Consider the following 17727-nt stretch of genomic DNA (forward strand, 5'->3'; position numbering starts at 1 on the left):
TTCTCTTTGGGGACGGGGGTCCTGTTGCTGATCGGTTGTTGCATGTATTTTAAGCATCTTTATGAGTGTCACAGAAGCTCATTTCATAACACTGAAAAGTGTGGATCTGTCCATTCATTTACACTACTCTACACAGATACTATACTTTAATGTCCTTTCTAAACCAACCAAACCCATTAATGCTTCCCTTTAGAGCTTCCACTCATCCGAGAAAGCTCTTCACATCCTTTTCAGATCTGGGCTTTGTGCAATCAGTCACGTTCATCCACAGTTAATCATTTCTAAATGAACGTTGCTTGTGCACAGAGGTTTTGGTCTGCTGGAACAGAAAAAGGCCTTCTCCAAAATGTTGATGTGACAGTGACATGACACTCTTGCCTAAATGCATCATAAGCGTAATTAGATTGTAGAGACCATAGGGGCAATGCTTTCTACATTCTACTTAAGATGCTTTTGGGAAATGCAGGTGAGATCTATTAAAGCAACTGGTCTTTATGTAGTTTTTTTTTTTTTTTTTTTAAACCCCATACAGTTAAGTAGTGGAATTCACTGTTGTAATTACAGTGGATGGCTGTACACATGTATTTTTTTGCTGTAATAAAGCAATATGCATTTATTAAACCCACTCACCAAACTTACATATTCTCAGAATATAGGTTTGGGAAGAACGGAAACAATCCGAAGCTATTCACCTTATTACATGTCAGTTTACTATCAGAATGATCTTGACTCCCAATTCAGTGTAACAGTTACAGTTACAGCTATACTTTAATGGATATATAACAATTCAAACATGCAAAGAATGCACATCCTCAATATGCTGCCAATAAAAAAAAAATGAAATGAAAATCTTATTAATCACTTTGGGATCCTCTTTCATGTTTTAGACAAAAATCAGTAAATCATTCATGTTGCACAAAATGCATGTACTGTATTTAAAGTGCGAGGAAAATGTGGTATTACCTTTAACTTCAGTTTAGTATAGATTTTTTATAAAAGATTCCTCCTTTTCTTTATTTCGGACACTATTATTTTTCGTTAATCTTGTATAGTCTGTTTGAGCTGTATTAAGTGTCTTAAATTAAGTTTCTACTGCATAGACAGCCAACTTTTATTAAAACCCGATCAGGCAGCAGTAAATGACCCCTTTAAAATTGTTCTAGGATTATGCTATATCATTATTTGAGTGAATTCATTGTACCCAAGCCAAGTTTTTAATGCTGCACCATTTATAATATATGGGTTATTATAGGTGTCCTCGTGATGAATGGAACAAACAACACTACACCTCATGCATTCAGTACTTTAGCAAATATCCACTGAGATTGTTAAAAGAACACAACATTAGATGTGCCAGATCTGATCATGGTTTATTACACAATAAAAGACACATAGTTGATGTTTTTGTATGATTTTTTGACCTGTCAGCACAGAAAGAAACCCCAACACATATACACAAGTATATATGTATATGGGCTCAGTGTAAAGTGCAAATCAATCACAAATTTCAATCGTATATAACATTAGGGGAAAAACAAACAAACAAACAAACAAAAAATGCCTTGAATAGAATGCCTTGCAAAACAATCTTTTCCTATTTTGGTTTCATACTGAATTTTAAAAGAAAAAAAACATCACATTGAATCTTAATATCTAAACATAAACAGGAATATAAGTGATATAAGTGGTTTCAAGTTTTGAGAGGAGAGAGTACCATACAGTTTAATGGCTTATAGCCTATAGTCCTCAGGGTCCTGGATTTAAAGAGGAGAAATCACCAGTTTTCTGGTGAATCAGAAACAATGAAGGGTCTGTATGAACAGATCGCTTCAATTGTAGTGCATCCTGATCTTTCTGGTTATGACGTAAAGTGACGATATCAACTAAGCACTAACCTAGCCTGAAACATGTCTGATTGGCACAATTTGATCACACAGAACCTAATTTTCCAATTATTCCCACTCTACATTATATACTATTTTTGTAATGCAGGCAAATAATGTTCAATGTTTCCTTGAGGCAGTGGTTAAATAAACTTTAAATTTGGCAACAAGAAGAGTCAGTCTCCAATCTCCGCTAATCCACCATAAATCGTGATTGGGACACAATGCTATTCAAGTTCAATTGACCAGAGGGCTGCACTAAACTTTCAGTGCCGTATGCATCCCTTTTCACCAAATACAGACATCTGATAAAATATACATTCTCTGAAGTTTACAAAATCCCTTATGTTTTTGAAAAGTCTCTGAATCACAATATGAATGAGATGTTGAGCTACATGACAGAGGCTTTGAATGAGAAAAAAAAGCTGTATATCCACAGCAGTCTAACAAATGCATTGTAATAATTTAACAAAATATAATTACATTTAAATGTACAACACCTTTTGATTCAGTAACTGAAGATAAAATGCGATCAGGCCAAGAGTGACCAAACCTTTCCGAACAGCATTGCAACTTTAGTGCTACTTAAGAGTAGTTCACTAGCATCTTTTTAATAAACATCAAATGTCTTTGAGAAAATATGTCTGCACTCGCTGCTGTTTCTCTGGAGATGGTATGGACACCTTGTTGCTGAGATACCAGAAGTGCATGAAAATGGTAATGCATAATCGAGTCACTGGTCATTTAGTTTGAAAATCTTCGGCATGAAGCACACACAGCTAATGTCAGATAAACCAATGGGATTTCAATGGAAAAGTAGCTTTAATGTAACACAGTGGGGTTGGAAATCAGTTTAGCAGCTTTGTTAGGTTACAATTACTTTGTTGGTGTTTAATAGATTGCGGTATCATACCGTATTTCCCAAACAAAAACGAACAAAGACAAAATCCTCAGATTTCCACTGCATCCTTGCCTGTTCACATGAACACAGCAACTATTCTGGTGTTTCTGAGCAGAATCTGACTATGCACAATGCCCTTTTGATTGGTCCTATGAGACGGAAAGTGCATATATTATTATAAATACACATATACACACCCAAAAAAGAGAATTAACCAGTTTGGCCAGAAACAGGAACACAAAATAAAGAAATCATTTGAAAAAAAAAAACTAAAACAAAACAAAGGATTATTGGCAAGTGGGGATTTCATTTTATATGGGAGAAGAAAAACGCTACTGATGCTTAGTCTCAAAACTTAAACGGCCCCATTTCCGCTTAGGGCTTGATCGCATGGATTTTAGTTTGCAACCTTTCTAGCGATTATTGCATAGTTTGGTGAATTACTTTTAGATTTGCAGATCATTTGGTTTAAGAAAAAAACAGTCGTTCTGCCCTCTCTGGTTCTGCTCTCTCATTTCGCTCTGGGTCCAATTCAATCAAACTGCTGTATTATCACCACACTCCCAAGACGGCGCCAGTGTAAGTTCACCATAAAGCAAAGCATTTAATGGTTAGCCTGTGTTTTTCGAACAAGTCAGGTCATATTAAGCAATGCAGATTGGTCATTCGAATGGTTAAATCACTCAGTGGTGAAACGGCTTCTCTGCTATGGAATTTATTTTTGGACGGGAACAGTCAAAAAGTGGTTTCGCGGTAGTTTGATTGGATTTGGCCCTCGGTCCTCAGCCGTTCCCAAGCCAAACACTGCCCTCCAGTCTTTGCTAATCTGAACTTCCCCAAGCAGCACTTACGAAGAGCTCTTCCCCATTCACCCTGGGTAAACAATAGGCCTTTCGGAAACGTTGTGTATTGCATAGTGTCGAGAATGGCTCGGGAAAACACTTTGCAGTGACTGCCCCAAAATAACTCGCTCTAACCATTCGACGGCTGAAACGCATCGCCTTCCCTATCAACGACAGCGCTATGAAACACTGGATGTTAATTACTCTGTTAAAGCTTACAATATATACTCTATATAGCTCTGAAACCCTGAATGTATACACAGCACGTGGCAATGCTCAATAAACTTTTGACAAAGTTTGCATTATAGTGGTCCCATATATCATATGAACAGCGTGTTCCCCCATGACCAGCACAGAGTCATTACATGGGTCATATATAGTCAACTCAGGATGACTAAATAAGTGATAGATTAAATACATTTCGCACTATATCTGTAAACTGATGCTTGCTGAATGAACTAATATTGCCCACAGAAATGTAATAAAATAACCATTTAAATAACATAGTATGAAAATAAATATAATAATTCAATTAACATGTTTTTAAATAGACATTAAGGTTATTTTTTCCCTCTTTTTTTTCTCAGTAACGCTGAGAACAGCGTGCTTGAACTCACTTCTACATGTCATATTCTCCAGGGAGTAATTTGTTAATCTGTCCAATAGTTTGGCCAAAATATGTGTTTAGATGTAGCGCTAACAATGCACTCAGTGCTTAGAATTGAATTTCCTCTCGGAGTTTATTTGTACTGAACTATTTGAACAGATAATAAATAGAAAGGCGATCCAAGAGTTTGCGAACAGTGAAAAAAAGTTCCTGTAGGTCTACAGAAAGAAGCTGAAGGAATGCGAAGAGAAGTTATCCGTCCCTTCCTGTGCATCTCTAACTAATTTCATAAATATTGTTTGGTCGTCCAGTGTGGATCGATGACATCTACTGTTGCTATACTCAATTGTTATGATTTACGGCATTTAACTTGAGTTTTTTGGTATTTTAGTGAATTCCTGCACATCGATTTTTAAAGATATAGCTCTCGCCAAATAGGAGAGTTTCACACAAAGGCTAGAGGCAATTTGAGATTTACAGCTAAAGCAGTAGTAAAATATCTGTTAATAAATAAATAGTACACTCTTATTTCTATAACACATGCCAACTATTTCACACCAATGCTAGATTCAGTTTATATACACATACATTTTCTTTGCTGTATTATATATTTCATATATAAATGGCTATTTTTTTTTTTCGATAGTATTTTCCTTTCATTTCTAGAGATATTCTCATGGAAATAAGTCTAAGAGCTATCTACATAATGGCCTGGATGACTCCCGCTGGATTTCATGATGACTTTGACTTAACCTACACACGGATCGGTCTGTAAACCTGGCCCGATTTCCCCTTAAATGTCTAAAACTCGTCAAATATGAATCGATGAACATAGAATTGGACATTTGAGATGTTTCCGCACTGGTGCATACCGTTTTTCCAGTTGATAAGGAATGTATACCACTAAGGATAAGGAATGTATACCACTGTTTTGTCTTGCTTTAATTTATGTGTGTGTTTTCAACTTTGCGTTTGTATATGTGTGCACGATGGTTAAGTTTGGACTGGCAAATCGGTCTGAAGTTAAGAGCTGTCACCAATGTTGCGTTTCTTGCCAAAGAGATTCGAAGCATCTCTGTTGCGTAGATTTGGCTGGATCTTGTATCCATGGGGACTGACAGACCACCGCCACCCACCACGAGTCTCCATTCCAGTAGGTACGGCAGCAGACGGACACGGCTTGTTCTGCAGTAGTTGGAAGAGCATGGAGATCTCGGGGCCTAATCGGGTCAACAGATTTGCCCTCACCAGGTCCACCGTCTCTTCGTCACACTCCATCAAACTCTGCAGTAGTTTCCCATAAAACCTGCGGCGAGACAGAGAAAACTCACGCTGAGTCAGTGCCTCAACAAATTAGCGGGTTAAGCAGCATCAGAAAGCTACAGATTGTGCTGCGAATGCTCAGTGAATTTAAAGTGAAGGAATATGTTAAGACATTTCTTGAAAGCTTCTCAAAAGATAATTTTTTTAAATATTGGTATCTGCCACAAAATCAGTCAACAGTTTGGTTTCTAGCAAGCTCATGACATTTCGAATTTGAATACTTTAAATGGAAATGCACGTACACATGCACAAAATTAGCTAATATTTTAACCATAGACTGAAGTGGGTTTTCTGAACTCAAAATGTGCATTAAGTTAATGCAAAAACAATGTTGTGTTTTCGCCATTTAGCTAAATGCTGCTTAATGACACACAATATAATGCGTCTAACAGTTTTGCAAACACGTATCACATTAAATTTATATAAAATGCAATTCGATGAACTTCAGAGTGCTTTTTGACTCACTGTAAGCAGGACTTAAAGTACATCTTTTTATGCAATTTTCATAATTATTCTATTGTGTTTGTAATGTACTGCTCAGTGTACTGACAAGCGTTTATGGTCACTAAAATATACTTAAATGCAATATCTTTTGAAACTTGTATGTAATTTTGTGTCAGTTTAGGACTTTTAAAATATATTCACTTTAAATGTAATATCAAATGACACATTACAGTTAAAGGGGGGGTGAAATGCTATTTCATGCATACTGAGTTTTTTACACTGTTAAAGAGTTGGATTCCCATACTAAACATGGACAAAGTTTCAAAAATTAAGATGTACGTTTGGAGGAGTATTTCTGTTCCAAAAATACTCCTTCCGGTTTGTCACAAGTTTCGGAAAGTTTTTTTAGAGTATGGCTCTGTGTGACGTTAGATGGAGCGGGATTTCCTTATATGGGTCCTGAGGGCACGTCTGCTGCTAACGTTCAGTTTCAGCCTCTGGATCTGATTGTGGATCATAAATATACGCTGAATCTGACTGTTAGCCATGGTTTGTTTCGGATGTTTTTTTCCTCACGGTAATGTCACAGCTTCCAAACACTCTCAACGCAAAAGCCTACTGGCGCTCGTGATTCTTTAGCTCCGCCCACACGTCACGCCTCCAGCCACTCGTGTTTTTCCGGGAAAAATCGGTACAGACTATCTTTCTCTTATGAATATAATACAACTAAAGACTTTTTGGAGTTATGAAGGATACAGTACTACTCTATAGGTACTCAAGATTAACAGGATATTGAGTGAAAACGAGCATTTCACCCCCCCTTTAAAATGATAATCAAGTACTTTACATGTGCTTTAGTATGTTAGTTAATACCTCAAAATAAGTATACTTTTTAAAAGCATGACAACTGATTATTAATAATGATTTAAAAGCAAATTTAAAATAAAACCTTAAGCCGTTATTAAAAAGTGCACTTTTTAAAATGCACTTAAGTTAAGAAACCTAGTATTGGTAATGTACTCTCTTTATATACTTAAGTAGCCTTTTATTTCAGTAATACTATATTATTGTCACATGTATGATCTGTTTTGGTTTAGTTTTCTGTGTTTCTGTTATCCTGTCTAGTTAGTTTCCATGGTTTTTGATGAATTAGCTCCACACCTGTTTCTGTTATTCTTGATTACATTCACTGTTTATAAGTCCTTTTTCTCCCTGATTCCCTTGTCTGCTATCGTTTGGATTTGTGTTTGGTTGTGCCTATTTTCTCCTGTGGTATATTAAAAGTGCTCTTTTGTTATACACCAACTTGTGACAATTATCTGCAAGTGCAGTTTTATTTTTTTTTAAAACCTACTTTTAAGATTTGAAGTGCACTACAAGTTTAATCAAATTAAATCTATACGATTATGCACACTTCATTTTCACAAGGGAATCCACCTAACTGATGTTTTATTTTCCAAACCTAGCATGATAGTATGGTCAACTTTTTGTGTACACTATAAGATTAAATCGTTTCATCCTGTTGTACTGCGTATTACCTGTTGGGGAAGTGGCTGGGTAGCTGAGCCACCTCTGCAATGGCTTCTGGGTTTGATTTGGCCACTGTACAAATGTCCAGCTTGCTGTAACACTCCTCTTGAACCTCCAAGATCATCCTCTGGAAGGTGGAGCACCGTCTGACTGTTAGAAAGATCTTTGAAGTGATGCCATTGGCAATGCACTTCAAGCTTTCTTTCACAAAAGCCTTACCCTGCAAAATCAACAAGAAACCCCATGTTACGCACACGCCTGAACTGCAACTTCTGTCCACCTCATGGAACTGGAAAGGTTTTTATTATAATAAGCAGAACCTTTGGCAATACAAAGTAACGATTCTCAAACAAATTATTAATTTGAACCAGTTCTACAGTATGTAATGATTAGTTTTAACTTGGTAATAAGTTTGTTTGAGGTAAAATTGGCGGTAAACTCACTAAAGCAACAATTATTGTGATAAAGTGTTAGTCTATATAAGGCCACCAATTAAGAAAGCATTTATGAATCAGTCTGTAATAAGAAAATAATAGCTCCCATCGGGCCTTTCAGATCTCAGTGGACTTCAGCCGCATTCATTTGACAGGATTCATCCAATCCCGTTGCTTCTTAGCTTCTTCCTGTCTCCTGAAAAGGCGCCTTTGACTTCAATAGGATATTGTGTATCCGTCGATGAACTGATATATGTTTTTTGTTCTTTAGCTTGAATTGTATGCAAACGTACATACCTGAGTGTCGAATTTAGCAGCACTGTAGAGAAAGGACTTGCAGATTTCATGCATGCCATCTGTGTCACACGTTGAGTTTTCAAGACAGGCGAAGGCACCGCAGCCCACCTGGAGCGCACTGTTCAAGCAGCGCGCCACATCCGCTGCAAAAACAAAATTACCATTAGATTTGACAAGAACGTTAGCTGAATCTAAAGAGCAGTCTTGAGCACTTTTTTTTCTCTTTAATTGCATTATTTCAAGTAATATTTGTCCAGTCCAAACCAAATATATATCCACTTTTTCAGTGGAGCTGGTTACGGAAGAATTTTTCCCATAGAAATGTTCAAAAAGTCTTTGTTAATGCATTCCAAGCAACCAGCTACGAGGAGAATCACAACAGTAAAAACTTTTAATTTGAATCCAAAAAGTTAAGTAACTATTAACTATGACTTTTGCCTTAATAAACTCCTAATTTGCTGCTTATTAATAGTTAGTATGCTTGTTATATGCATGCTAGTAAGCAACTAGTTAATAGTGAGAATGTGTTAAAATAAAGTGCTAGCAAAAAACATACAACACCCACAAAGGTATAAGTATGTCATTTTCGCAAAATGCTTGAGCAAACTAATTCAGTTTAAACATTTCCGAGGACTGTTGTTCCATTTGTTTTCCCCATGCTTGACAAATCTTGACATAAAATATTTCATATTCTTCAATATTTCTCAGTCATCCATCCATCCATAAACTCAACCACCCACCCACCCATCCATCCATCCATCCATCTATGGGATTATCTGCTCAATCATTGAAACAAACTAACTTCCTTCTAATACATGGACACTTCAGCTTGTAGTTCTTCAAAGAAGAGAGACCTGGAGAAAAGCCACTGAGGGTTGTTGAGGGAACAGTCTTTGGAGACAGTCTGGACTCCCAGTGTGAGGAACAGGCAGTTAATGCTGGAACATATTCTTATGGAAAATGATTTAAGGAGAAACACATTGCGTGTAGTAGCAATGAATTTGTGAAACCATTTAGGCAAGATAATTAATTCCTCACCTTGCTTACAAGTGAACACGGGGGTCATTTAGTAGGGGACACATTCTCATTATCACCTCCAAAACCACGGGATGTTTAAATACCATTCGGTCTGGGGGAACTATAGAACAAATGCTCCACGAATACTACGATTTTATGTGTGGCTTTGAGTGAGTTTCCAATTTCCATTCAGTTTTGATAGCAAGCCAAATTTTGACTTAAAATGACAAATAACAACAAGCTTGACCAGCCACTTGACACCAAGAAATATATAGCAACTGAGCCAAGCAGTGGTGTCATTACTCCACTCCACTCTCAGCCATTCATTTTATGGATATTCCAGCCATTTTTCTGTTCTTGGAACTGTGACCCATTGGATAAAGAATATCCAGAGCAGGCCTTGTGGGGTTCTTGTTGTGTCTGGGCATTCCATGCCCTGTGTTTGCCCCTGTAGTCAGGGAGTGAGAAAGAGGGTTGTAGGGCATGTGTACCACGATGTATTGGGTTCTGCTGACTGTCTCTTTTGGCACAAGACCCATTGTTTCCATTACCCTTACATGTGACAAGACAATAATGTTCAGCGGGGTGAGAAAGAGGGCCAAAACCACCACCTCCAACAGTTCCACGCCAAAGACTATAAACGCTTTGCCGCACAAACTCATAGCCTGCAGGGACAGGATCCCAAGCCATGCCAAAAAAGAACCTCAAGGGTGTGTGTGTGTGGATGTGTGTGTGAGAGAGAGGCTGGTGTTGCTACACACTCACTTTACTGTATCTGAATGAAAATAGCTTGTGTGTTGCTGTGTCAATGCTCCTGGCAAAAGGCAGACTTCTGAAATAACCAGAAACCCCCCAAATGTCATGCAGTGAATATGTCTATTGTCCATAGGAGCAGGTTAGGGCAAGGTCTCAGATGTACATTTTGTTAAGGCCATTTGCTCATTGTGCACATTAATGGAAACTTCTGGGTTCAATAAAAGTTAAACCCTATTGACAGGCATTATTGGCATAATGACAGTTACCACAAAATATAATATCAACATGTCCATGATTACCTTAATAAAAAGCATAAATCAGGGTTACAGTAAGATTTTTTTTCAATGGAAGTGAACAGGGCCAATCTGTAGACTTTAGCTATGTTAGCCACAAGATGAAAACAGTATGTTAGTTAGCATGATTTTGTGAAAAATCACTTTTTGGTCCATTTTCCTGCTTAAATAAATCACATTTTAAGGGAAGAATCAATGTAAGTGTATTTTATTATTATATAAGACACACATTTCTGGTTTTAGATAATAAAAAAATGGGCCTATTTACTTCCATTGTGAGTGACTCCTCATAACCAAGATTTATATGTTTTGTCAATTTTGTAATATTTTGATTATATTTTAATTATTTCAATAATAAATAAAAATAATTATTTATTATAAAAACAACACTAATAAGAACAAATATTAATAAATATTATTTTTATAAAAACATAACACAACGTAATAATTGGCATGGATGAGTCAAAATGACTTTTGTGCTATTTTCTTTACATTATTTTTAAATAGCTGAGCTCTAGTGGTAAATTAAACCGACCAAAGGAATAAAACACACACACACACACACACACACACACACACACACACACACACACACACACACACACACACACACACACACACACAATGAGATATATTTATTATCTCAGCAATTTATAGACAGCTAGAAAGATGGTTTGATTAAAATGCTTTTCCAGCCAGGTTAAGCTGGGGTTTAGCTGGTTTAACTGGGTGTCCATTTGTTTTCTGAGACTAACCAGCCAGAAAAAAGCCCAAAACCATCTAAAAGCAGCCAACACACCAGTCTGGGAGACCAACTAAGGCCAGCAAACAAGCTTAGGCTGGTTTAAGATGGTTCTCAACAGTATCTCAAACTGAGCTCAGCATTGCCATGATAAAAAAAAATCTAAAGTCAGTGATCTCAATACAGACTCAGGTGTCTCAAATTCTTTCAAGAATAAATCAGTTGTGCTATCCAATAAAATCTGTAATAAAATGTCCTTTACATGGTTTCGGGGGGTGAATAAAGGCACCATGTAGCAAATCCATCCGTTTTTGTAAGATAAATAACCAGATTTCAAATGTATTAAACACTTTTTTCCTCACTTCTGCTGACTGTGGGGAACCGGAAGACGTGCAGGTTGATGTTGTAGTATGTCAGCACTGCATGGTTAGTAACAAGCATGGAGAAAGAACAAAACTAAATGCTGGACATGAATTAGAAGCACAAAAAAATTAAATAAGTCGAAATCGAAATAAGTCACATACGTCTTCCGCATCCCACAGTCAGGAGATGTTAGAAAAAAGGTGTTTATTACATTTGAAATCTGGATACTTTTCTTACAAAACTCATGGATTCACTACAGGTGACTTTATTCACCCCCTGGAGCCCTGTGAGGGACGTTTTATTGCAGATGCGCGCACTTTATTTCATGTCTTCTGAACTGTTGACAACAATCACAATCACAACAAACACAACAATCAATTTTGAATATAACTCCAAATGGATTATTCCGAAAGAAGAAAGTCCCATACACCTAGGATGCTTCGAGGGTGAGTAGAAGATGGACAAATTTTAATTCTTGGGTGAACTAACCCTTTAAAAATATGAACGATGCAACATTTCTATTTAACTGCAAATAAAATGCAATAAGTGTCATTACCCTAAATTTGCACTTAAGTATATTATTTAAAACTACATTATTTCTGTAACAAGTTATCTTTTTAAAATTATGCAAAAGTGTCTCCTCAATGAATGACGAAGCCTAATCACACTGTGGCTTCAAGGGAAACACTGGGACTCCAGCATTGCCACATCAAAAACAAATGAAATTACTCGGATCTTGCTGCTCTTATGGCGTTATAAGAGGGAAAGTTTGTCACAGAAACTTTTTTTGTTTCATTGGACACCTCCTAGAAGTTATCAGTAACCTTACAAGGGAAAAGAGAGTTACGGGTGATTTGGGCCACATAGTTCAGGGGTTGCCCCTTCACTTACACTGCACAGAAGAGACGTAAAATATGGGCTTGATATTGCATTTGATGCTTTCATAGACCACTTATTGTATTGCAGTGGGAAAACAGGCGCGATGATGTATTGTGACTAATGAAACATGAATACAGCTTTGCCGGCTGACTCTAATCATTTCGAGGGTACTGCGATGGGCTCCGACAGGTCAGGACTCATTTGAGATTTCAGAAAACACATCAATAGACAATGCACAGTCTTGTGTTTGCTTTCTCTCTTACTCTCTCGTGTATCATCAAGTGCTGTAAAACCTCAAATGGGTAAGTTATAAGAGATCCTGCATATGGTTCTCGACAGGTGATATTACACTTTTCTACAAAAACTAAAAGGATCATTTATTGGAATGAAATAGCTACCTTCAGATTTCAGCTTGCGGAGCGCGTGACCCCGACTTGAACCTGTGGCCTTCGAGTGTCAGTGTTTCAAACCAGACTGTTACGCATGACTCGGCTAAACCTCACAGATTCGGAGACAACACTACAATTGCCTTAATGTGTCAGGCAGAGTTCATTCATTTACTACTGTACTTTTTCATGAACTGACGATCCCCTCTGTCATCATTCACTCATCCTCAAGTTGTCACAAAAATGTATGAGTTTCTTTCTAGTGCTGAACATAAAATAAGACATTTTGAAGAATGTGTGTAACCAAACAGTTGCTGGCCCTCGTTTACTCTCATAGAATGGAAAAGAATGCTACGGAAGTCAACCAGAAACTTGGGATACCCACATTCTTATTTTATGTTCAAGAGAAGAAAGGAACTCATACATGTTCGTAAACACTTAAGGGCGAATAAATGATGACAGATTTGTAATTTTTGGGTGAATTATTCCTTGACCTAGGGTGTCCTCTTTTGTTTTGCACATGTCCTGGTCGGGATTTCTAAATGTCTGGGTTTTGGCTTTGCTTTCCTATTGACATGCATGTATCTTCACTTCTTTGACAGTTCTCTGTAGATCCCACTTTCTTGCAAACGACCGCTGATCAGTTATGTATAATTCCTGCACACTAGGTCAACTCTGACTACAAAACCAAAACCTTTTTTCAAATTTACAAATCCTGGCCAGGACATGTTCAGGACAAAAAAAGCGTTATGTTAACCCTATCATCAACTTACAACTGATGATGGCATTGACACCCAAAGCACCATCCAGTTGTAAAGGAATGAACTCTGTAAAATATTTAAAGGGGGGGTGAAAGGCTATTTCATGCATACTGAGTTGTTTACACTGTTAAAGAGTTGGATTCCCATGCTAAACATGGACAAAGTTTTAAAAATTAAGTTGTAAGTTTGAAGGACTATTTTTGTTCCAAAAATACTCCTTCCGGTTTGTCACAAGTTTTGGAAAGTTTTTTTCGATTATGGCTCTGTGTGACGTTAGATGGAGCGGAATTTCCTTATATGGGTCCTGAGGACACTTCTGCCGGAAAAGCGTGTGCTCCTGTATAGCACAGCACTGAGAGGCTGAGCACATTCACTGATCAGAGCGAGAGCGTCGCGAAACGTCACAAAAGAAGTGTGTTTTTGGTTGCCAGGGCAAGACAACCCTGCACAGATTACCAAAAAAAAAAAACATCATTAAGGGACCAGTGGATGGAGTTTATTTTTACAGAGCATCAACGGAGTTGTGCAAGTGTTTTTGTTTGTTTCCTGCATTTCGAAGATGCTTGTTTTACAAACAAGGCCCAGTTTGACGCTGGATTTGCACATCGTTTATTTCTTAAGGATAATGCAGTCCCAACGAAAAAGGGTCACGATCGTGTGTTGGAACCACAGGCGGTGAGTAAAACTGCTTCAAATATCTCTGTGTTGTTAACTCAGCTATCGGCGTGTAACGTTAGGCACATCAAGTAAACAACATGCGATGTTGTCATCAGACTGCACTTTCCACATGTACAGCTTAAAAAAAAAAAAAAAAAAAAAAACGACATAAAGCGGAACTTAGTCATTTTCCAAAACCGCTAAGCAAATATATACAGTTTCAGTAAATACCACATAGAGACGCCTTTGCTGATGCTGCTCTTGTTAAATTTCAGCCTCTGGATCTGATTCTGGATCATAAATATACGCTGAATCTGACTGTTAGCCATGGTTTGTTTTGGATGATGGGTTTTTCCTCAAGGTAATGTCACAGCTTCCACATGCTCTCAACGCAAAATCATACTCGCGCTCGTGATTCTTTAGCTCCGCCCACACGTCACGCCTCTAGGCGCTCGTGTTTTTCCGGGAAAAATCGGTACAGACTATCTTTCTCTTATGAATATAATAAAACTAAAGACTTTTTGGAGTTGAAGGATGCAATACTACTCTATAGGTACTCAAGATTAACAGGATATTGAGTGAAAACGAGCATTTCACCCCCCCTTTAATGATTCATTTTATGCAGCTTCTCATTTCGATTTCAGCATTAAGGACTGAAATGTAAAGAATGGACTTTTTAGGAGAAACATTTTTTTTCTTTTGTTTTGTAAAGTATATACTTTTCATTTAGCTCCTTTGGAATTATAAGTGCACCACTGCCTCTTTGTCTCAAAAGCACTGAGTCAGTCCATGTCTCCCTGACAACTAAATACAACAGGAAGTTATGCAAATACCAAGTGGAGTTTGAAAAAGGTTTCTCGACCAGAGACAGAACAGAACTGAGCGTCCCATACCACTCACAGATCCACTTTTTGACACTTGGACAAGCTTTTCTCTGCAGCATATTAATCACTGACTTCATTCAAGACAAAGCAATAACCTTTTGTGACGCTGACACCAGATCTTCAGTTTCAATATGAGCAGCAAGAACAATACATCATCTTTAATAGTTTTGGGTCCTTTCAGGTGCACACAATGCCATTTAAAGCACCCATTGTGCTGAGTCCATTAAAAGCTAGTGTAAGCGAGCTGCCCATCCTCCAGTTCTCTACCTGTAGAACCTGTCAGTTTCAAATGAACCTGAAGACCTCTGTTAGCTGACAAATCTGCCTGTCCAATATGATGCCAGAACTAAAAATACAGTAAGAAAAAAGTTTTTACAGTAACTTCGCAGCTGTGGTTGACAAAACATATCTATCTAGAGTGTAAAACATATAGTAATGATATATTATTAAATGTTATAATGTCAATATACCAACATATTTAAGTTAATGGAACCGGTTTGTTACTGTAAAATGTGGTAATGACATTACATGTTGACTTAAATCCATAAAAAATTGGCAGCTCTAGCTACTAATTACATTGTCACCCACACAAATATAAAACACCAGTTACTGAGTAACACACAAAATGATCCAATTCTCACACAGTAGTAGCTAATATCAGCATGATTTTGATTTCCTGTGACAAAGGCATACTGATAATCAGTACACAGGAGGAAGTTATTATTCATATTTCATAGAGAATTTGTCCAATTATGTTACAAAATAAGCCAAAGCATAAAGTTTTGCATGTTGCAATACACTCAACAAAACAGTCAAATAGCGCAGTACAAATAGTGAAGTGCCCCAGTGCTGTTATATGAAATATCGGAACGCTTAGTATCTTGTTCGTTCAATCCAATTAAAGGACTGGAAAATCAAAATAAATGTGATGATTTGCCCAGGGAATTTTGAGAATAACTCACAAAAAAATTAAGAGATGATTCATATTTTGTGCCATAAAATATACGCTTTCTAATTTAAATTATAAGATGGTTCATACTTTATACACATTATATTAAATATTAATATTTATATAGTTTCAAAGTTGTAAATACATTTTAGGGTTTCCAAAAATAAATATTTCTACTTCAAATTTTCATGTTTAATTTAATGCTATTTTCCATTCTTTGTAATTAAATATGAAATTTACTAGCCATTTCTGAGAGAGAATTGATTCTATGCCATTTCTTTCAGTGTACTGATGTGTAATATGTGTAATTGAGTTGTATTGACTGGCTGTTGATGTAAATAATAATATTATTCTGAACTGACTGTATTGACTGACCTTGTTAAACATACATCTTTTTCCATTAAATTCTAAGGTCATTTACTTATAATTTATTTTCATTTATTTATTTTACAATTTTACATTAAAAGCATTGTCTTTAAAAGATCCAGTACTATTTTTTGGGTATGTGGTAAGGTAACCAATGAATAGGCTTTTACTCTAGCATTTTCTCCCCAATAGAAAGTCCTGCTTTTGAGGCTGAAAGCCAAGGCGAAATCATCATTCACATTCATTAATGCCTCTAAAGAAGCTCATCATTTGAGCTGAGATGAGTCCCTTATATGCAGGTCAGAGGATGGACAAGATATTCACTGATGCATCTGTCAAAGAGCAGGTCAATGGATGCATTGCATGAGAGCTCATCATAGAGGAGATGACAGCTCTCATATGATCTACCCTCCACCAAGCGAAGCCGATGCATGCGTGTCAGCAGCACACAGCCGGCTCATTATTCCCGAACGCTTCCTACTTACAGGGGCTGTTGTGGGAGAAGCGTGCTCTCCTGTTCGAGTAGGATTCGTTCTGATCCAGTTCATACGCGGAGGCGATGAGCACGGCGAGCAGCAAAAGTCCGGTCCTTGGCGGCATCTCTCACTAAATGACACTGGGGCTATTGCGAATGCAATAAAAGAGGATTTCCTTTATGTCTCGCGCGCTGTGCGGCTCGTGTTCTCGGCGACTTCGTTGAGGAAATGCGTGTGATGTGGGCAGTATCATGAAGGCTCTTTCTGTCCGGCTGATCTCTTCAGCGATTTCTTCTCTCAGCCGCGTGCATGACAGGAGCGCAGGTCGCGCTTTATATGTGCCCGAGCATCACGAGCTCGCCGCTCAGCCCAATCACATCACAGCAGGCGCGCGAACACAGCCTCAGCACAAACTTTCATTCATTGATCCGTAGCATGTAAATTGGCTTCTCATATGGCGTAAAGTTTGCTGTTCCTTTTGACTAGTGAAAAACGCTCACATCCGCGCACTGTTGTCACATACAAATCTAGACATCCACTTCAAAGAGCGCGTCGCATGTTTGATCCTTCATAACGTCACAACAGAGCTCACGTGCGCTTCAGTTCAACTTTAACCTACTGAACGAAGAAAGAAAAAAGAGAGCTAAAAGTGCATGAGCCCATTTAAACCAGCAACCAGACAACATAAATACTAAATACTGCTCACTATTTATCAGAATAGCTAGCTACAGCAACCGTTTTCTATTAAGAATAATAATAATAACACAACATTTCATCGTTTTAAACCATGACTTGGATGGTTTGCTGGTCGTTTAAGATGGGCTTGTCCTGCTTGACAAGCTCAAGAATTACCAAACTCCTTAAAACCCTGCGTCTGGCACATCCTTATGTAGCTTATTACTCAAAAAGATCAGCTAAGACAGGGATTTATTTCTGT

At 37.6% G+C, this 17727-nt stretch overlaps 1 protein-coding gene across 1 annotated transcript; it reads right to left on the reverse strand.

Moving 5' to 3' along the window:
- Positions 1–1351: 1351 nt before the first annotated feature.
- LOC128018247 (stanniocalcin-like) lies at positions 1352–17242 on the reverse strand. Its single transcript, XM_052603640.1, has 4 exons — positions 16800–17242; positions 8262–8404; positions 7539–7750; positions 1352–5539 (listed from the first exon to the last, which is right to left on the reverse strand). Exons 1-4 carry the CDS (start codon positions 16912–16914, stop codon positions 5257–5259), a joined length of 753 nt encoding a protein of 250 aa, XP_052459600.1. The 5' UTR covers positions 16915–17242; the 3' UTR covers positions 1352–5256.
- Positions 17243–17727: the final 485 nt, after the last annotated feature.

Source organism: Carassius gibelio, chromosome A8, assembly GCF_023724105.1.
Source record: "Carassius gibelio isolate Cgi1373 ecotype wild population from Czech Republic chromosome A8, carGib1.2-hapl.c, whole genome shotgun sequence".
Taxonomy (NCBI): domain Eukaryota; kingdom Metazoa; phylum Chordata; class Actinopteri; order Cypriniformes; family Cyprinidae; genus Carassius; species Carassius gibelio.